General features: G+C 50.9%; 4 protein-coding genes across 4 annotated transcripts; 2 read left to right on the top strand and 2 right to left on the bottom strand.

The window, feature by feature from the left end:
• Nucleotides 1–194: 194 nt before the first annotated feature.
• Nucleotides 195–4444, top strand: TGME49_289760 (hypothetical protein). The gene has a single exon (XM_002368360.2). It carries the CDS (start codon nucleotides 1431–1433, stop codon nucleotides 4137–4139), a length of 2709 nt encoding a protein of 902 aa, XP_002368401.2. The 5' UTR covers nucleotides 195–1430; the 3' UTR covers nucleotides 4140–4444.
• A 21-nt stretch (nucleotides 4445–4465) lies between these two features.
• On the bottom strand, nucleotides 4466–7858 carry RPL40 (ribosomal-ubiquitin protein RPL40). The gene is made up of 2 exons (XM_002368359.2): nucleotides 7377–7858; nucleotides 4466–6556 (listed from the first exon to the last, which is right to left on the bottom strand). The coding sequence occupies exons 1-2, from the start codon at nucleotides 7581–7583 to the stop codon at nucleotides 6374–6376; spliced, it is 390 nt and encodes a 129-aa protein (XP_002368400.1). The 5' UTR covers nucleotides 7584–7858; the 3' UTR covers nucleotides 4466–6373.
• Nucleotides 7859–8220: 362 nt separating this feature from the next.
• On the bottom strand, nucleotides 8221–10403 carry TGME49_289745 (hypothetical protein). Its single transcript, XM_018782093.1, has 2 exons — nucleotides 8915–10403; nucleotides 8221–8407 (listed from the first exon to the last, which is right to left on the bottom strand). Exons 1-2 carry the CDS (start codon nucleotides 9147–9149, stop codon nucleotides 8310–8312), a joined length of 333 nt encoding a protein of 110 aa, XP_018636417.1. The 5' UTR covers nucleotides 9150–10403; the 3' UTR covers nucleotides 8221–8309.
• Nucleotides 10404–12680: 2277 nt separating this feature from the next.
• On the top strand, nucleotides 12681–21479 carry TGME49_289740 (hypothetical protein). Its single transcript, XM_018782092.1, has 9 exons — nucleotides 12681–13693; nucleotides 14112–14150; nucleotides 14663–14835; nucleotides 15250–15340; nucleotides 15734–15820; nucleotides 16230–16492; nucleotides 16972–17385; nucleotides 17862–17973; nucleotides 18528–21479. The coding sequence occupies exons 1-9, from the start codon at nucleotides 13495–13497 to the stop codon at nucleotides 18755–18757; spliced, it is 1608 nt and encodes a 535-aa protein (XP_018636416.1). The 5' UTR covers nucleotides 12681–13494; the 3' UTR covers nucleotides 18758–21479.
• The last annotated feature ends 48 nt before the right edge of the window (nucleotides 21480–21527 follow it).

Here is a 21527-nt window from a genome sequence, read left to right as displayed (position 1 = left end):
CAGGCGTTCGACAGCTCGATCCCGGGTTTTCATCAGGGGTCGCTTTTCCGCTCCATCTGCCCCCCTTTATCGGCTAATAGGTGGCAAGCCACTGTGCACAGACAAACTGGGACTGCAACTCGTGAGCGCACACTGCGTACTAAGGTATCCGCGCGTGCGACAAACAAGCGTTTTTACGGAGCATCTGTGCAGCGGTGAACGAATGCATTGAGTTCGAGCAGGTTTTCCGGTCGCTTCGCCTGTTGAAAATGCCTTATTTGACGAAGAAATATTGCTCAGAACGGCCAGAAGAGTCGCGTGGATTGCGTTGGTGGAGCGGACGCCGCGAAACAACGCGGCTGGTGGTCGAAGCGAGGTTTTCGGAATTCGCAAAAAGCGCTGGGCAAAATCGCCTCTCGAAAGGCTCCAGCCGCGTTGCGCATTTCCTCTTTCCTGGCTCGAAACTGTTCCCAAGTTGGCTATTCAAAACGCAGCAGAAGTCATATACGTGACGTCCCGTGCGGCCTGACCACAAAATGCAACCTCACCATGTGTCTGGTGCCTGAATTCTTCAGGTGTATACCCAGGCAGCGCGTCGTGTACATCCACGTGCGTTGACTTACGGCTGTTGTGTTCAGGTGGTCACCGTTGTTCATGTGCAACATCTGTTTCGCACTCTGCCGCACTGCGGCGTCCGCCACTACTTTTGTTGTCGAACTAGAGCTCGTGTACACGCTTCATCAGCAAATGTAAGCGGAGCTCTTCCGTGGTTTCGGTACGGCTCAAGTACGTCCGCTCCGAACGTGCCCGGCTGTGCCGCGTTGTTTTTTGAACACAAGCGCCTACTTGTTCCTCGGATGCAGTTCCTTTTCGATCCAGGAGCATCCCCTCCGGAGACGAAAGACGAAACGCTACCCCAGGTTCTGTGGTCTTCCGTGGCATTTCGAGACGAGCTGTCCCGGACAGAAATACCGGGAAAGCTCTGGAGTCCATGCACACAGTAGCGACTTCGCAGGAGGCGTCCTCCAAACGAAGGGAAAGCCGTGTGAGTGGAAAACATTTGGAAAAAATATGAGATAGGGGTTCCAGGACAAACGGGAACTTGAGGAAGAGGTGCGGCAGGCAGCAGCGTGCCGCCCAAGGGAGCCACGAGACAGCTTTCTGTTGATGGTGCACGGTGACGGTGGAACGAGGAAGGAGGGCACAGAGATAGAGGAAGCAGAGGAAGTGAAACGCGTCGTAAATGAGGCAAAGGAAAACGACAGCTGGCACAGAGGCAAAAACAATGATTTCGCATGAGGTCGCGTGGACAAGTCTTGCACAAAGTGTAGGGTGGAGACTTCTTTGAATTTCATTTAGGCAAAATGCTGGCGCGAGACACTGTCTGCCGTGTCGTCTGCAGAAAACTGAAGAGCAGGAAGCCATGACGAAAAGATTCCTCCCCGACCGTGATGCCGCTGCTCTTTCCGATGCTGGCTGTCCTCTTGTCAACCGTTTTTTCCGCCCTCTCTTCTGCGACGCCGTCTCTCGCGCTTTCTTCATCCTGTCCTCGCATTCTTTCGCCTTATTTCGCCCTCCCTCGCCGAGCTGGAGAAGCCATTTCTGCGCCCTCTCTTGTCCAGTCCACAACGGTCCAGAAGGGAAGGAAAGCGGGAGCTTTCTCGACAGCAGCGATACCGCAGCACAGGCAGTGCGATCGTAGATGCGCTTCTCAAGGGCGAGTGCTCTGTCCCTTGTTACTATACACTTGGGTCTGCGTAGGTTTTTTCTGGAAGCATCACTCCCCACTCTCGTCGCGGGTGTCTGCTTCCTCAGGGTTTGCCCCTGACGGCAGGCGACGGAGAACTCGGAGGCTCGCGTTCTGCCCCTCTCACACGTGTCCTGTTTGTCGTGTCCAGTATTCAAGGAGCCTCCGGCGTCCGTTTCTCTACACCCCTTGTTGGTCCTCCACTCGCAGGGCAAAGACGATACTCAACGCGAGCACTGTTTCTTCTATTTCTTCCTCGAAAAAGCGCGGCTCGGCACACAGTTCTGGTTGCTCTGCTCTTCTGTCCTTTTCTCAAGGTTCTTCATTTGCCCCCTCGTGCTGCTTGTCTCCTTCCTCCTCGACAGAGGTAAACGGTCATTCACCTTTTTTCAGTTTTTCATTGGCTTCACCTACGGCGCGCCCCCACCACTGCTTGCTCTCCAATTTCCGGGCTTCGTCGTCCCCTTCTTTCTCTCCGCTGTATGGGAGAAAACTCGCGTTTTTTCTTCCAGGGCGACTCACGACAGAGGTCAGCATGGTGGCATCTCCTGCGTATCAAGAGTTGTCTGGCGTCGCTCTCTCTTCTTCAGACTGGGGAGCGGGGGAGTGGGGAGAACCTTTTTCACCTTCTTCTTCCCGCCAATCCTCTCCTTCTGACTCTCCCTGCTGCTACTTGAACTCTTCGTTTTCCTTCCAGTCCCCTAGTTTCCCTTTCCCCCCTCAAAAGCAGACGGAGACGAATGCGTTGGCACCCGTCACGGCTCTCGCCACCAGTCTTTCGTCTTTCTCCTCTCTCGCTTCCGCCGACACCTTCGCGCCGGACGCTGCAGCCTCCGACAAGACAGCCGACACGTCGCCTTCCACCCAACGGTCTTCCCGGGAATCCCCTGCTTCTCCTTTTCCCTGTCCACCTCTATCCCACCCAGGAGGGAAAGGTTGTTTCTCCGCCTCGCGAGTGCTTCCTCTGCCGCTCAAACGCCTGCATTTTGATCAAGTTGACAGCACCCAAAAGTGGTGTCTGAGGAACTTGGAGACGCTCTGCAGCGTTCACGGCTTGTCTCCGTCGACGTGGGTCGCCGTTAGTGCTTCGCGCCAGACAGCAGCTGTAGGTACACGCGACAGCGTGACGCTCGAAGAGAAGAAGTGGATCTCTCCGCCGAACAACGTGTCGGTCACTTACGTGATTCCATGGCCCATTCGCCTCTCTTCGCGTTTGCTGAACTTCGCGCAAACTGCTGCAGTCGCGGTGTGCAAAGTTCTTGACGCGTACGGCCTTCGAGGGCAGATCAAGTGGATCAACGACGTGTTTGTAAATGACAAGAAAATATGCGGTGTACTCTGCCACAATCCGGCCTTTGTCCTTCCGTCTGCGTTGATTTCCCCAGCTGTCTCTGCACCGAGAAGCGACGCGGTGGCGGCTGCGCTCGCTGCCTCCTCGTCTTCTTCAAAAACCCAAGGTTCTCCACCGGGCCTCCAGGCTCTGCATGCACAGCTTGAAGGCGACAGCTATTGGGCAGTGCTTGTAGGCGTTGGCATCAATGTGGAAAAGAAGCCTGAAGTCTCGGAGATGGCAATTGAGCAGGCGACGACGTCCATAGCCGAGGAGCTGGAACGTGTGGGCGGAGAGCGAAATCGGAACAGAAGCTCTTGTTCAGACGTGCTGAAAAATGAAATGTCGTCGCCTGAGACCGTTACTCAGTTTCCTGACTCTCAGGAAAAGACGCGCATTTCCACCTCTGTTCGAGGGGCGCCTGTCGACGTGGGTGGCGTTGCGAGGGAAAAGGAAGGCGGATACATCGGAGCAGAGAGAAAACCAGACACCGAGGAAGGAACTTCTGGAACTTTTTGTGGACACTCTCTCTCGTCGACAGGACCTGGTTCGTCCTTTCTAAACCCGGATGCGATCCGCGCATCTCTCGACACCCACATGTACGAGAGTTTCAACATCCTGCAGCGAGAGGGCTTCAAGGCCCTTCGGCCTTTCGTCCTCTCCCGCCTCGCGTGGCTAGGTGACTACGTGGAGCTTGAAGAGAAAGGTAGCCAGGCGTCTGCTTGGCCGACAGACCGAAGAAGTTGTCCAACGGATTCAGAGGAATCTGCCAGAGCATATGCTTCTGCTTGTGGAACAAGCAGGCACGGCGTCACGGGCAGCGAAGACGATGAAAACGTTTTCACCGATGTCGGTGAGTTGTCCGACGGCCTCGAGAGAAACACCGCATGTGACACTCGGGAGTCAACTCCGGAAGGTTCAACTGCAGGTTCAGACAGGAGGAGGTTTTCGGCTGGCGAACGAGGGAGCGGTTTTCTCGCCACCGGCATTCTGCAGGGTCTCGATGAAGACGGGGCTCTCCTCATTCGAATGCCTGATGGGAGGACGCAAAAGTTTGTCGGTGGTCATCTTGTGAGGCCCTAAGCCCAGATGCTTTGACTTGGCGGTTTTCTTGGGTCTGCGAAAAGAGTGATGACTAGATTTTGTTTTGGTCAAAGCCCTAAAAGTAATGAGGAGGGTGTACACTGCTGTCGCAGAAGTTTTTTTACGCCGTTTTTGCCTCCGGGAAGGCATTTGTGAAGTGTTTGTGTCTGCCCAGTGGGCATTCCGGATTCCGCAGATGTTTTTTGTGCCTGGGGGCGTAAAATAGCTTTCCGTTTTCTCCGATTTCTCCCAGACTGAATTTTCAGAAATCTCTGCTGCTGAGATGATCTGTAAGGTGCTCTGTAGACACCCCAGGAGAACCGTTAGTTTCAGACCGAGGATGTCGCGTCCATCGGTGAAGCATCTCCAACCTCACGAAAAATAGCATTCCTCTGCGCCGAATAGGGAAGGCAAGGAGTATTGTCAGGGCTAGTTTGTTCCAGCTAGACCTTTCGCTGGTAGGCAACCGACGGGATAAACAGCGAGCAGCCTGGGAAGCCAGCACGATGGGAGGAGATTGGTAAAGTCAGTTTCCGTGCAAACCGGGGCACTAGGATCAGTAGGTCGTCTATTCGCGCGTGTCTCTCCAGTCTCACCATCGTTTCAGAAATCCCGTTGGGTTCTTTTGTCTGTTTCGGGACGCAGAAGTTATCACACTGGGGACCCCAACACAATGTGGCGAAATCCGTCCACGCGCCACTCATCTTCGAGGTGTACCACATGCATCACGGTACACAGAAATATGAAGGCAGCCCTACGACGGCTTGCATTTGATTGGGGCAGAGTGAATTTGGTCGCAGAAACGGAAACCGACCACTTTCCACCAGACCGTTCAAGTAGATTCACATCAGCTAAGCGGATAGATGCAGTGGCTATTCAGATGGATATTCCAAAAACTCATGACATCACTTTTGTCCGCTGGCGTTGCACGAAACAGAATTTCCGCTGCAGTCACTAAACTTCGGTAGGTGTTTTGATAGACTCAGGGGGCACACGTAGCTCGTCTGTGTTCCGTCTGCCAAAGAACTACCGCGATCCCTATTTCCTCGTATCAGTAGTGAGTCTTTAAGTACGCAGTGAGCTAAATAGCTTCAAGGAACTTGGCAGACATCACTAGAAGTATATAAACGACGAAAGGACATCGCTATTTTAGATCGGTAAGCGACCGCGACACCACGAAGACTAAGCGAACTGGAGCCTGTTTGAGAAATGGTCTTTCCATTTTTGTCCAGCGTTAGTTCGGGTCAGACAGAACAAAATGCCGGCAGACAGCCGCCGTCGTCTATTAATAAACACATTGTCTAGTCCCCACCGACTGCCTCATTCGCTGAGATATTGCATCTGCTCTAGTGCCTGTGAATGGAGGTAAGTGGACACATCCAAAACCCGACCTTCCCGTTCCCCGTTGCGACGGTCACAAAATCGAAACGTGGAAGATTGAGCAGTATGCTGCTACTTTCTGCCTGGACTGTTGCGGCAGTCCAGCATGGTTTTTGCTGGTTCACTTTCACGCGACATCTACATCTAGCGAATATGGGCGTTCTGGTGATCGATGCAGAAGTGCACAACCCTACTATACACAACATCCATTTACACTGTTCGCTCGAGATCCGTTGCTGCCTCGATCTGTTGCTCTATTTAAAAATCCTAAAACAAGTTAACAGACGTTTCGCTGGGAGTATATCCGCAAAAACACACTGTCTGGATAGTGTTCCGAAATTTGTGCATCCGTCTGTGCCTCTCCGATGAAATCGCATCCAAGCCAAATCCTAAAATTCGTGCATGCATCAAATCAGCTCCTTCGCCCCCGTCGTCCTCCGCAACTTACATTTTCCCCAAGTGTGTTTTTGCCCCCTGTCAGAAGGTCTTTCTGCGACAGCGAACCGCTCAGCATCCGTGTTGACTCTGGAAGCGGCTTTCGAGGATTTCGCTCAAGAGCGTATCCACCCCAAGCTTCTCCCGCCGGTCCAGGGGGGTGTGTTGATTCGCTGCTCGTCTGCTAGATTGATCCTTCAGTTCCACGTGACACGAACACACACACGCGCACGCATCTATGCACGTAACACGGGAAGGTCCGTACGACCAGACAGACAACAGACGCAGTCTACCACATCGCTAAAGCCACAGCAGAATAGGGCACAGTGTGCGCCCAGGTTTCCAAGACACGAAGAGAAGAGAACGCTAGAGTAGTTCGGAGATGCAGACGCAGTATTCTCTGTACTGTAACGCAAGACTTAGTTCTTGGGCTTCTTCTTAGGGCGCAACTGGTTGCTGTGCCCGCACTTCTTCTTTCTGCAGTTCGTGGCGCGGGGCGGGAGACGAGCGTAGCACTTGCGGCACACCTTCTTCTCGCAGTTGTACTTCTGGGCCAACAACGCAAGAGATGGCTCGATGATGCCACCACGAAGGCGAAGGACCTGAACAAAGCGAAAAAGAAACAATCGAACCATGTCCAGAACAAGAACTTCCACGGGTGTAAATAGGGGGTCAAGACTAGGTTTTACAAAAAGAAGCAGAGGCAAAAATGGCTCTCACACAGATGAAAAGGAGAATGCAAAGCAAACGACCAAAAAAGAAGTGTGGATGAGTGTCAATGCGTTCACGCCCCTGCTTCCAGTTCGGCCGGTCCTTCGCGAGAAAGGCGACATGGAGGCCACAGGGGCACTTGAACATGCGTCGGAATTCTTTCGGGGACATTGCAGGTTGATGCCTCCTCCCAACTGCGCAGGTGTTCACAGCGTCCGAACGGTGGTAAAAAGAGAGTAAATAATACGGCAAAAGGGAGGGAGAAAGAAAAACCCCACTGCAGCCCGACCCCCACCGCGGAAGCAGTGTCGGGGGATAACACAGGACCAAGAGAGTGCAGTCGCTTACCACTCTACAGAAAATATCCTCCAACTGTATGTAAAATGACACTCAAGTTTCTAGCCGATAACGTACGTTTGCACATGCATGTGTCTACGAGGGTTGCCGCGAGGAACAACACATACCGGTCCCAGTCTCCCAACGCCACCAGAATTGTTGGAAATGAGGGCAACGACCCGAAAAACAGAAATGTCTTCACATTCACGCAGAGGCGTCAGTTTTTGATTCATTTGAATACGAGTGCCACGGGGGCAGGGCGGCTAAACGCCCGCCTGCTATGTTAGGTGAGTGCCTGTCACCGGCCGTCGGCAGGGGAAACGTGCAAAAATAACCTTGCCTTCCGCCTTTTCTAATTTCTCGCCGAAAACTCACCAAGTGGAGAGTGGATTCCTTCTGGATGTTGTAGTCGGAAAGGGTTCTGCCGTCCTCGAGCTGCTTGCCTGCGAAAATCAGACGCTGCTGGTCAGGCGGAATTCCCTCCTTATCCTGAATCTTGGCCTTGACATTTTCGATGGTGTCGGAAGGCTCGACGTCCAAAGTGATCGTCTTGCCGGTGAGCGTCTTCACGAAAATCTGCATTTTGCCGACCAAAGTAAGGAAAAAAAGAACCGAAACAAAAAGACAACAGAGGAGGGAAAACAACAACGCCTAGGTGGTAGGCTGATTCCCCGCACCTGGAACAGTCGGCCGCAGATAAAGTGAGACGGGCCGCGGGTAAGTTTGACGAGCAAATGCTCTCTGTGCGCACAGTACGAAAAGAGAAATACTGTCAAACCTGCGGATTCTCACACGCTCCAGATCGCAAAACGCGGACTTCCCTACGTCCACTCTCCACGACTCTCCCGAAGAAGTCCGACGACACGGCGCAAGGAAGGCAGCACAGGAAACAGAATGTAAGCCGGCAGCAGAACATGCGCATGCGTAGCGAAAACGGACACGATCCCACAGAGAAAAGTAGCGAAGGAGACATCCTCTATTGAAGAACGTCAAAGACTGGGACACAAATCACCCCTGAGTATACAACCTATTTCTCCTGGCGGTCCTGAGCACGGCCACAGTGAATAAAGGGAAAAAGCCTTCCGACGAGGGGGCTCGACTGCGTTTCCAATATTTATGAATGAATTAAGAAGAACAGTTAGGGACGACACAGCTAACGCGTTTTATCGAAGCTCGGACCAGGTTTTGTCTTCAGTTCTACGCTCTGAATAAAAGCGGGTGTGAATCTCCGTCGTAGGCATCGTCCCTTGGCAACTCCGTTGGAGGGACTGATGCAACCAACCGTTGGTGTACATGCAAACGACTGTCTCACCAGACTTCGACAGTGTAACGCAGAGGCTTAAGAGTGTGTGTACTTGGTGCGAGGCCGAGCTTGGAAAATGTCTGGTGACCTGCCGTGTTGGTACCTGTTGTGGCGGCAGACAAATACCAATACCTTCCTGATGTAAGGCAAAAACCTTAGAAACCCCCCTTGATACTGGAACGTCCCTGGACAGGCAAGCGACGTACGCACACAAACGGGAATGCGGCACACCATGCACAGAAAAATACGACATGAGTGCTCCGACGCTTGTCGAGCGCAGCTGGTTTCAATCCTTGTCATGCTGAACCCCAACTCAGCCGTCTAGCGCATGACGTCAGCTCCACGGCACAGGAGTTCCCTGTTTGTTATGTCCATGTGTCAGGGTTTTTTAGCGACGAGATATACAGCAATCATATTAAGAACAAGGTCATCTGCATCTCGTGTCTGGTGCCATATTCAGTATCCTAGGTGCCGTGGTGTGTCTGACTACTCGATTTGAGCAGTCTGCTCCGAAGCAGAGTAGTAAAAATCGGACCCTTGTGTGAACGCGTGAAAGCGGTCGACAATAAAAGTGGATCCACGCATGTATGTGCAAGAGAGGCACACGCACGTGCGTCTGGCGAAGCGATACCGCCATTGGTTTTCTGCTCGGGACACCTGATGAGTATGTTGAAGATGGGGCTTTGCTCTGTGTTAACTAGCAGAAACGCTGTTTGTCGCATTTTCATACTAGTAACGAAAATGGAAGGATATAGTTCAGGGCCCGAATGTTCTTTTTCCGCAACTAGAAGACGAAGGGCATGGTGGAAAGAATACGAGGCTGGTCTATCCATCCGAATCCCCATCAATATGCACCCTGTGAAGTTTTTCTTTCGATTTCTAATATTGCCATCGCATTCGGACAGGCATTCATCAACAAAACCAGTCGTTGCGACTTTGTAACATATAAACCGTCCGCAGCGTGTCCATCCCCACGGATACTGCACGGTTTTTACCCTTTCAGCCTTCCGCACATTTTCCCCCAATATACAGCTTGCATCCTCACTTTTGTTCCCAGTTGCTCACGTACGAGCCTTATCCCAGCGATGAAGCAGTAGGCAAAGCTTCATTCGATGATGTAACAGCTATGAAATCCACGAATTCCCCAATTGTACCACGCAGCTTCTGGTGTGGGTAACGATTCGACTCGGGGCATTTGATAATGTTGTGCGCCATTCTATGGTGAAAGCACGATATGCGATGATCGCAACACACGCGGCAGCGAGCCTCTACGGGGAAATCTTAATTTCGCTGTAGTAAGGTCTGAACTAAGTGATGAAACTATTGCGGATACGTCCCTTTTTCGAGTTCACGCTGTCAAGGTATTGTTACTCGGCGGGGACCCAATTCTTGCCACAAAACAAAAGATGTACTAGTGCTACGTTCGCCCTTGTACTGCGGCGGCACCACCTGTTGTCACTGAGATACTATGAACTCACCACTTCCCCCAAGTGAAAGTAAATAACGAAACCCGAAAGCATACGAAGAAGGATCACCGTACTAGACCGAGATGCCTCATTCTGCGCCACCTCGAAATGAGAGTACAGGAAAACGAGCGTTCGTGCCTCCGGTTCACCGAATCATGGGGAAGTTATTTTTTACAACAAAATGCAGGACCCGCAAAACGGGATGGTATACACGTCAAGGTAAATGATAAAGCATTCTGCAGTGGATTACGCCAGTCACTACTAGAGGTTCGACGCGTGTGGTTCAAGCATTAGTGATTTGCACTATGTGCCGGGGCTGCAGCCATCAACGGCTGACAGTGCTTTGTCTACCGCATAGTGGCGCTATATCGTTCAAAAGCACCACAGAACATAAAATAAATTTCTTCTTTGCCATCACTTGACTTTTTCCCATGAGTGGGCCACCGACTTCCATCGTCGCAAGTCCAAACGACGGTATCTAGCATTCCACACGGTAAACGCCAAGCATGGCATGTACATAAGTGTGATGGTCCCCTCAGTGCCTGGTTGCGTAACAAGGAGGTTCAGGCGAGCCATTTCCTCAGTGAGAGGTCAGCAGTGGCTTTCGTCATCGGGTTTTGAACCTTCAAAGTGAAGGAACAATCACACTGAAAGACGGCAGTCTCCGTTCCACGAGCGCAGGAGCCGTTGCTGCCGGCTCTGCCCCCACAACGGGAGGGGGGAAAAGATCGATGGAACGCTGCTGTTGGTGCCGTCCAGCAAGGCTTTCCCAGACGGCGCCGCAGCTGGGGCTTCTTTTCGCAGCAAACTCGCGATCGCTCAATATTTAGACAAGTTGTCTGAAAGGGGAACTGCTAGTACACTGTTGGACAAGCTGACAGTTTTGTGGAGGTCTTATGTATTCCACTGAAATCGTAGTGTTGCTCTCCACCCGCGGAAACTACTTATGGGCGGAATCTGGGTCTGGACCTCACTGCAGAGCCGCAGTGGCCTGTCGGAGTCGAGTCATCGCGGCAGTTAAAGCTTTCTTTGTAGACGGGAACTACACAAAGTCACTGCACGTGGGTTTGTAATGTGTCTTTGACCGTCATGTGGCACCTGATTTGAACGGAAAACATTCATCCATTTGACGTTTTCCATGGAAGAACATCTGCTATCGCCCAACTTCGATTTGTCGCCGCCGGGGGACACGCAGGTAGCACGCTGATGTTTAGGTCAAGCCCACACGTACTCAGACACCGGAACGCCGCGTTACGAGATTTTCACTTCAACACAGAAAAATGGTGGCATGTGGACACATATGTTTCAATGCGACGGCGACTGACGACTCTGTGGGAGCTGCGTGCCGTTGCCACTTGCATAGGACGGTCATTCTGCGGGTGCTCAACCGCAGCAGAGAAAGGCACCCGTTTTGCGTTCTGTAGCGGACTAACACTGAGTGGGATGTGCAATAGGATCTGAACTCTACTGGGTTTCGCTAGTCCAGCTTTAACCAACCCAAACGCTGTTGTGCAGCGTAGCAAAGCTAGAGTGTTCAGTGTGCATGTGGGGGAAAATACACTTCCGGTTTCGGGGAACTCGGGGGCCTGCGCACTTTCTCTGTTGCACACTGGTCGTGAACGTGTCAGGGAGTGTCCCCGAAAATATCTGCGTATTATACCGTACGTCGCAGCAACATCTTCGCTCCTTCCCCAGAATGTTTCCATTGTGAACCCGTAGTTTCAGTGGGTGTCATTTCACCCGAGTCGCCCTGATCGGTAGCACTTGTTTCGATCACCTTATTTCAGCTTTCGTTTTTTGCCCCTTTAAATTCTTCTGGTCTGTTCGGGGGGCTGGCAAGCAATAACTCAACGGGGTGAGCAACAAGTTGCTTCCACGGCTAGCGGAGACGCATCTTTCTCCTTGTTGACAGTTGATTGTGCTGAAGGAGTGGAGATCACGGTGGAGCGACCGTCCGACGGCTACGCATTGACGCGAAATAAACAAAAGACACATTGGTTTGAGTGTGGGAGGTTGACAGTCTTCTCCCCGGTATTATTCTGCAGTTTAAGTAGAAGGCGGGGCCGCTGGCTGGTGGACAACACACTTAAGTGCCATCGCAGAATTGTTTGCGGTTCACCGAAAACGTTTGAGTTCTGTATTACGGTCCACGCCGCAGGAGTTGAAAAGCGGTGTGTAGTGACCACAGCGAATGGAATAGTCTTTGCACTCAGAAGAAAGTGTATTCACTCTTGCATACGGTCATGGCGAGCTGTTTTTTGTGGGCAGTTTATCCTGATAACGACGCTTTCACCTGGGGGCCACAAATCCAGAGGAGACGGGTTTGTTCCAAGCGGATAAGGTTTTTACAGCACCCGAGTATGCAAGTTAAACACAGCTTTTGCGAAGAGCTACTGTCTCACAGGCCCTGTTCAAACAGAAGGCAGATTGACGACACTGGGAAAACGGCCCGCATGAGAGAAGAGATTGGCGGGCCTTATTCGGCTCAAAAGCTGCCCATGTCTGATTTATTTCGTCACCGTGTGTCATCGGCGGTGCAGGCATCCTTGAAGAATACGTGATGAAGTTAATGACCGTGACACTTTGGGGTCGTCTCATCTTTCTCTGTCGAAACTATCTCAGCACGACTCCTGCCGACAGATGGAAAACCTTTCTTTACCAAATTACGTTAGGCTCCTTTGAGGGTCATGCTGCTTCAGAGGGTAATTGGAGAGCAACTGTCTGTCCTCTTCGGAGCCGGACTTGGTCGGGTCCGGGAAGAGGACGCCGGTGTGCCGTGTTCGGTGTGGACGGAAGACGTACGGGGGGACTCCGCGGAGAATCCGCAGCTTGGTTGCTATTCCGGAAAACCCAAGTGATAAGAAGCATCTTGCTTATGCCATTTTCATCTTCTTGCAAAACTAATCTTGTCCCGTTTTTTACGTCCTCTAAGCCTCCCCCGTTGTGGCTGTACTGGCATTCGGGCACGGGCCTCAGAACGCGCCTTGGAGACAGGAAACAGCTGCGCCTGCGCCTGTCTCAAAAAAGTTGTTCATGATTTTACGGCCAGATCATCAAGAGTTGCTGGTAGGCATTCCCCTCTGTGGACCACCAGCGCGAACGCCCATTCTGGTTGTGAAGAACTGCTCAGAAAAAGTGTTGTCGTTGAAGAACTAAGTTCCCGTCCGCTAGTCTCACAGTGACACAGTTTTCGTTGTAAGCGATGGCATAGTCCAGACTGTAGTTGCTTCGCTCGCCCCTCAGAGGAAGAGATTCTTTTCGGCGCTACACTTTCCTGAGAGAACCAAAGTTTACTCTAGTTTCAAAGAAGCTGCATGATCGCAAGAGATTCTTTGTCGGGTTTTATTTTTATCATTGTCACTCAAGTATCTGTGTTCATCGGCAGGCAACACTCAAAGAGCGAGCGGCACCCTGGCGTGACGGCCGACACACTTCATGACCGAATCGGCAAAGCACTCGCTTTCTGAGGAATTGCCTCGTCGTTTTCTTCTGAACTTGAAATATTACGAGCACGCATGTGCCTATACACGTTCATCGGTGCTGAAATGTGTAGCCAGCGTTTCTCAATGCATCCCGATCTACCTCTCGGACTCGTATGTATACTAACATACGAATTTATATGTATATTTCCACCCCTAATTGTATTTGTGCATCCGAGTGTGCACGGACGACGGACGTGCATTGCTATGTTTTTTTCCGCGTGTTTCATTAACTTCTGGGATGCATGCTCTGTATTTTCGAGACTCTTGTTACATCTGTGGTGCGCTTGTCAGGTTTGTCGCTTTCTTCCCCACCTGCAGTCCCTCTGACATTGGAGCGGAACACGCGCACGACCATTTCCACATACTGTCTCTGTGATACATCTCTTTGTCTGCGAGGTTTCGTATCGAAACTCGGTCGGTGCAATATGGAGACTCCAAATAGTGAGTACAAAGACCTTTCTGCCAACATGATCCTCCAGGAGGAGGTACAAGAATCTCCGCAGTTCGATGTTCAAGAACTCGAACTCTTCACAGGAGAGGAGAAACACAAAGTTGAGGCGCCACGAGCTGTCCCGAGCGAACGACCTCAACCTCCTCCGAGTTTATCTTCGTCCTGTGTGGCCGAACATCGATCTATGCTGGCCGATTGCGCGACCCCTGGCAGTCCAGCACCGGTCCCTGACAACACTCTTTTCGGGTTCGGACAGTTCACGACTCCCATGTCCAAAAAGCGCATCGAACTGGACTGGTTTGTTGAAGACTTCAACGTACACAGAACACGCGTTCGCGATAAGGGTACGGAATCTAAGAGAAAACGTTTTAGCGGGATATTAGTACAGGTGTACATGTGTGGATACAGGTCCAGGAACCACGAGAAACTTTCGATCTTCAACAGCAAGTACGTCGGGCGCTCACATTCCGCCATGAAGCGGTGTTCCCTTGGGCGCGTTCTACCAAAAGTGACATCTCCGGAAAGGCAACATGGAGCTTTTTGGTAGTTTGTATTGGTTCGCTGATCCTATCCGTGTCTTACAGCACCGCCCCCGTATCCCCACGGGTTTTGTTTGAGCCGACGTAGAATGGGCGATAATACTTAACAAGTTACAAATTTGAGGGCTCCGAGAGCCGATCCGGTATAGACCACGGTATTGTCCAGGAGAAAACTACACCGTCTTTTCCAAAGCCACATTGGCCGTAATTTTTCTCTCTAGCGATGGCTAAAGACACTGCCTCTTCGCATTTCTGCTGCACCTGCGAATGAGTCCTTCAAGATGCAACGGACACGCAGGGTGTCTGAGTTTAACAAGCAGACTATATTATGGATATTTGAAGATCAAGACTATTTGGCGGTATTCTGCATCTAAGAACGTTGAAACGTAGGGCGTTTTCGTTTTGCTTCTTCGTCTCCAGCGCTTCCTTCCAACTGCCCGCCCTACCTCGAGTCACCTTTGCTGGACCCGCTCATTCTGCCGGGTTGCTGGACTTTCCGCCTCTTTCCGTACTACCGAGGCGAAGTGAAGAAGAACGCTCTGCGTGTCGATCCAAGCCATAAGCCTCTCATTGCCCCATCATCCAGAAAGTTTGTAGGAACACGAAATGCTGGAAAGCTGTGTGCTTCCGCCCCTGTGTAAATCGGAAGATCCGCGGTGCATCAACCTTTACTCAGAAATGCCTCTGATAAACGAGAGAGAAGCACTCAGATAACAACTGAGGTTAGACTTCATGATACATATTATAAAATGGGATTCCTCTACTTATACAAGCTACACTTTGCGCTGGTGCAGGTCCGAGGAAATCGAGTAGAAACGCACATGCCTTTTGGTTGGGGATAAGCAGAGCCACAAGAACACAACTTGGTGTTCCGGATGCCGCTGTCGCAGTATCGATGTGCTACCGTCTTGGAATGGAGGAAAACACACTTAATCAATTTCTACAATATGGTAGGTTGCCTGATCTCCGTTGTCTTGCCGTGTGTCTGTATTTTTCTCGTGTTTTAGACAGGATGCGTCGCGCTATTTCTCTTCGGGAGAACGGCGATCGAAGTTAACAGCAGCGTGACTGTGTCCATTGTGGATGTGAAAGGCAAAAGTAAGGCACCCTAAACCCCCCCCCCTTGCAGCTCAGAAGTGCCTCTCGCTTGTTGACCGGGTATTTCCTCAAACGCATATGTGACTTGGGCTAAAACCAGTATCTCCACCCATGAGTTTCCATTAGAGAACGGGGCCTGTACGTTTTGCATTAGAATGAGGACGTACCATAGTTTCACTATGTACGCTTCTGCGAGTGAACACATTTTAGGAAAGTACTCAGCCACAAGGCGACACAGAGAGTCTGTTCGAAGGACATGAGTTTGCCCGCTGTATAATACGTATTTCACACGCATAAAAGTTATCATCGTTAACTATAAACGGTAACGGCGTTTGTCCCTTCTCTTTGAATACCTTTAGCCTGTATGCGCGAACGTACGGTTTGTGCGTGCAGCACTCCTGACTCGTTCGACAGGAAACAACTTCCAGCTGTTCACAGTCAAGCCTGCTGTGATGATGGGATTCGAGGACTTTATCAAAGGTTAGTTTTACGCAACTGTCAGGATAAAAACAGAGGATTTACGGCCGCTCCCCCCAAAATATACGCAACGTCCTCGTAGTATGCACTAGACTTCTGTCCCGAGCATACGAATTTCTTTTCCACATACACCGAGTCGCTTCATTCTCTGGGTCAAGTTTCCAGTGTATACAATGAAGAACGCCCATAAAAGGGAGACAGCTCAGGTCTCACTAACGCCACACGCGCAGTTTTTTCTCTGTCAGTTCACTTGATGTCCTCTCTTACAGCTTTATGTATATCTCTTATCCGCGAGCAAACGAATAGGATCCGTTTTGTTCCTGGATCTCCCAAATATGTCATGTGTCCTTCCTCTCTGTCATTTTGTCTGGCTTTCTCCCCACGTCCTCTCTCCACATCCACTGTCTCCCAGACAAGCAGAGCGACTTGCTTAAGGCCGCACTCGGCGCAGACGGTGTTCTTCGCCTCCGAATCGAGGTTCAGCTTTTCTGCTCCAACAGTCCAACCATGTTTCTGCCTGGGATGTTTCTCCTTCACGACGTGAAAAACGTGTTGACTTCTCTTGGGGGTCTCCTACCCACAGAGGAAGGCCCTTTAGCTGACGCTGTCTTCCTCGCCGGTCCAGGTGGCGAACGTGTCTACAGCAGCAAGTTCCTCTTGTACACCAGGTGTCCTGTAAGTGTATTCTCTGGACAATAAAGGAAAGGGAAACACCGGAGAAAGGTACCGTCTCGAAAGAATCTAAATTTGCAAAGGTTTCCGCATAAAACAGCGTGCACTTTACGATAGTGATGGAATTCCTTTCAGAACTGCAAAAGCCGCACCCAGGACAAACCTGTGAAGTATGTATCTTGTAATACGAGCTGTTCAGGACCAAGTGGGATGGTCAAAAAACGAAAGTGTCGTCTCATCGAAGCTGCTTTGCGCGAGCAGTCTACAAAGGAAACCTTACGGAATTCCCCTTGGTCTCTGCCAACAAATTGCGATTTCTGTGGTTTCAAGGTGCGCAAGAGTACATCTTCTATGTTAGAGGAGCTACTATGTTAATCCTTACTACCGGATTAGTTCCACGATTACACTAAATTTCTCATAAATGCGGAAACGAGGGTAAAAGAAATTTCTGTTTTTAAACCCTGGCCCTTCTGTCTTCTCAGGCGCTTCGCTCATTACTGCACGACCAGGGGTCCGGCATTGCTGTGATACCCGAAGAGGAGTTTAGCGTCGACATCGTTCGCGACTTCTGTTTTTACCTCTATTTCGATGTATGCCCAATTTTGCAAACTGTGAAAGACGATGTTGTGAGCTGTAGGCCAAAACAGAGAAAGACAAAGCCGGGGAACACTCATGTTGACTCACCCTCCGAGTTCGCCTTCTCAGTCGAAATGCCCTCGGGCTCTGTTCTAGGGGCGGATTCGAATTCTCGAATCAAGGCCAAGTGCAAAATGGTATCTAGAAACTCGTCCAGAGCTCCCACTCGAGCATCAACGCCTCAACATGCTGATGGGGAGGTCTCTACACTGGCTTTCCTCCTAAAGTTGTATCAGATGGCATACAAGTACGACTTCAAGGTGAGAAGATCTCACATTTTGCAAGGAACTTGTCGTCAAACGAGGAAACGTAGGGGGAAAGTACACTTTTGGACGTCATATGGGTGCAGAAAAGTTTGAAGATGCGCTTCACACCAGCAGGCGCGTAGACGAGATCGACTGTATGAGTAATCTGAGGCCAGCATGTTGTTCAGTATTGCCAAAAAGAATCTGCTTAGGCATCCTGCTTCAGAAGAAAGGAACTACCGAACAGATTTTGTTTTTGCTTACCGGCAATACGTGTTGGTTTTCTCCTAGCTACATTAGAAAACAGCAAATGAGACGTGTACCGCAGCTCCCCTCCGTTGTGAAGCATGGGGCATGAGATACACGCACAGAAAACTTTACCAACCTTCCAAATTCTGTCGGCACGATGTAGTTTGTCATAATGACCGGTGAAGCATCCGAAAAAACAGTCTGGCTTGGAACATCTTTTCGTGTTGACATTTTCCGCTCAGTGTCTTTTCTCCGCTGTTGAGAGGGCAATTGTGCCTCAACTGAATATCGTGACGGCGGGGTCCATTCTTGAGGCAGCAGAGAGATGCAAGGCACTGAACATCACTTCTGCAGGTGCGTCAGGGTGTGTCTGCAAACTTTCCCAGTGCATTCTACCATGTTTCCCACAGTTATCGCATTTCTACCGAATTCATTTGCAAACATATCGTTTCTGGTTTTACACCGCAAACCAATCCTCTCCTACGTTGCTCAGGCACCAACAACACAAGTGATGGTCGTGGGCCTCTTTCCCTTATTTTTTGGGTGTTTTTAGCTTCTTCCAGAATGCGTTTTCAGACGTCTTCAGTCAAAGTAGTCGAAAGTGCTTTTGTGAATATAGATGCATTTATCGGTCTCAAGCCTGCATTTATCTTCTGTATGCAGTGCCTGCCTTGAGAAATGCACTTCCTTTGCTTTTCAGGACAAAGATGCATACCTACCGGTACAATCGCACCCAGTTGTCCGCGTAATCATTTGCATGCGTACTGTACCACCTACATGGACACCCAATTTTGCGTATACTTGATTGCCTTCATAAAATGTAATTAGCAATGAAAACTAGATAGCGAAACGCGAGGTGAACCCTGTAATGTGACATGCCTTAGCCTTCTCCGGTTTTCTGTTTTCAGCGCGACGAGTCATGGGCTTGGTGGAGTCTCCCGCATCCGTTCGCCAGGTGGGTTTGTGCCATCGGCCGGAGGAGATTCAAGAGGAAACTCACGTGTCTCATGGTGACTCCTCAGCTTCCATACCTGATGTTGTTTTCAAAAGACAAGACACGGATTCTGCGGCTAGCAGCCACTGTCTTCCGGACGGAGTCAGTGCCGGCGGCTGCCCGTCTCCCGTGGTGTCGCACTAGAAGACTAACTGTACAGTGTGTTCCTATTGTCTACGATAAAACGAGGCTTCCTATCTGAGTTTGGTGAGATACGTGTGACCTGAAAATGTGGCTGTTCCCAAGGCCACGCGGAAGCCGTGACATGCGTGTACAGCGCTACAGACTCGACTGTAATTTCCATTCGACACATACCAACAGTAGTGTAAAACCACCCATATTTTCCCTTTAACGTAACGAATACTTTTGACGGAGAGATGGGTGTCTTTGCTCAATCTATCAGCGGGCGTTCGCGAGGCGAACGTGTAAAGGTGTGGTTCGAGTGTTTTATGGGACCATTTGCCCAGAGTTTCGACCTGCGGGACCCCTTAACGTCCAACTAACGGGTTTACTTTCCTGTTTCGTTCATGTAGCATGTATGAATTGCTTACATACATGTATATCCCACCGGAATTTTCTTATCTCAAGATTATCCACGTTGCAAAGAGCTGCCGATATTCCATTCGAGCACTTCCTTGAAACATTTAAAACAGTCCTGTAAAGGATCATGTATGAGGAAGGAAACGATCGAGCGACAGGTCGCTCCCCAATGTCACCAAACGGGACAAAGTCAGGATGACGACCGTTGACTGCCTCTGAGTCTTTGAAAACGGTTGTCCTCGTTAGCCGTAAGGTAATGTCAAACGCTGTTACGAGGGATCCCACTTTAGAAATACTACTTATATTAAATAGTATCCAGGAGCATAAGGAGATGCTGGCATGCGGCGAAACTTCACAAAATGCACCACGGAGGCCCGTCGTCGACAAAAGAGACAACTGGCGGCAGCATCATACCTGACGGGTACACAGAACCGTCAAATTTGCCATTCCCTTTGCAAATAATTGCAATAATTGTTTTCTTCCGCATTTTAGCCAGACGGTTCTACGACACGAAGCTGAGTCCTGCAGGGAAACAAATTTGCAGACACCCTCCCGTATTCTCAGCCTGATGTGAAAACACCATGTGATCCCTGCAAGCTAGGGTTGCCGACTTCGACTGGCTAATATCAAATATACTATTTCTAAGACTGCCACGTAACTCGCTGTTCGTCCACAACTTAGTACGTGTTCTTCCACTTCTTCAGGTCATTACACGCTCTTTATATGTCGGTTCCGTGAGGGAAACGTGCACTTAACCAACTCGGCGGCGAGCGTACATACACCACAGGAGTTGGATATGCAGCAAAAACTTCTGTTGCTCGCATAGGCGCGAGTCACAGCATCGGGATTCGTAACCTGAAACGCACCGTAGGCTTGACAGTTACGACGACCAACTGTCCCTTTTCAAGTCTTGGTTGTTCTTTCTTTGCCTTTTCTCACCAAAAGACACAACTTGCCACGGTACAAAAGTGTGCGCCATTCTGTCAGTAGATCACAAGAGGCGGATACGATCTTCAACACAGAAAAGCCAACTATCAGATGCCAGCTGCCTCGAATGGAGAGGTTTCTGCCAGCATCCTCCCTCGCAGCGTTATCCGAGGTGATAAACCATACCCGTCTTCCGGTGGATCTACAGAAAGTCTCAAGCCGCTGGCATTGGAATCGCCGGACTACCACTTCCACATTTTTCGTACATACCTCGTCCCGCGACCCGCATGAAACCGTCCGACCTCAGCTACACAACCGTGACGCTCCACGAAATCCACTCGCGACTCGCTCTTCCGCCTTCTCCGGCAGTTTCTGTGCCTGCGTACTTCCTGCCGCCTTCTCTCTCCACACAACTCCACCGTCCAAACTGACACCGCTCCCCGCCTCAAAAATCCGCAGCTTCCTCCGTCCTCTATGTCCATATTTAACCAACTATTTCCCTCCTCTGGTACCACGCTTTACATCGGTTCCCTGACACTGACGCCGATGGTTTCGAGGCGTTGCATCAAGTCTCGGCCGTTGGGCATGCGGCCACTGTCGAGAGTGGACCACAGCAAGTTTTCTCCGATGAAAATTTCGAACGCGTTGTTCGGAATCAAGACAGACCGGACGACCTGCACGCCAAAGAAGGCCGTCACGATCGCCGCCACGCGGTTGTTCTCCAGCGCCTCAGCCCACGGCGGGAGCTGCTCTGTCTGTGCACCTCTTTCTTCGCCTCTCTGCTGAGTCAAACCGAGAGTAGAACATATCGGCCGCACAAAGACAACGAGGGCGAGTGCCGCCCAACTCAGGGCGTCCAGCAGCCGTCCCAGAGCCTGGTGAAACAGCGATGGCTTGTACTCGACGGCAACGAAACGGAAGCCAGGCAGGTGACTTAGCTGGAAGCTGAGGAACTCCGCGAGCTGCCTCAACGCTCCCGCCGAAGATCAGGACGTGCAGAGTTGGACCGTCACTTGGTGTGGACTGATGCCAGTGGGCAGAGGGTTGTGTGGCGTGAAGAACCGGTCAACCAAAGTCGAGGGAGCGCTCTGCATCGGTGCGTGATTCCCCGACAGAAACAGCCCATCGAGCACCGTCCCCAGAGGCAGCGACAGCAGCAGAACCACCGCTGCGACGACCCACGTCGAAGACGAAGACGGTAATGGGGAAGAAGTACCGGGAGAAACTGTCGAGGCGCCTCCCCCTCCAGAGGGGGCGGCGCCCTCAGAAGGCACCATGGTGTCTGCGGGAAGGTCCACAGCTGAGTGAGAAGTGCGTCTTTTGAGGACTGTGAAGGCAAGAATTCAGAAGGGTAAAAATGAAAAACGACGAAATCCTGAGAACTCTCGGGAGAAACCTCCTCACAGCTGTTGTCGCAACCGCCGGAGGAAGCCCTTTTGACATCATT

The sequence above is a fragment of the Toxoplasma gondii genome, chromosome IX, assembly GCF_000006565.2.
Source record: "Toxoplasma gondii ME49 chromosome IX, whole genome shotgun sequence".
Lineage (NCBI taxonomy): Eukaryota > Apicomplexa > Conoidasida > Eucoccidiorida > Sarcocystidae > Toxoplasma > Toxoplasma gondii.
The sequence above is the reverse complement of the archived record's forward strand: the minus strand, read 5'-3'. Positions and strand labels throughout refer to the sequence as shown.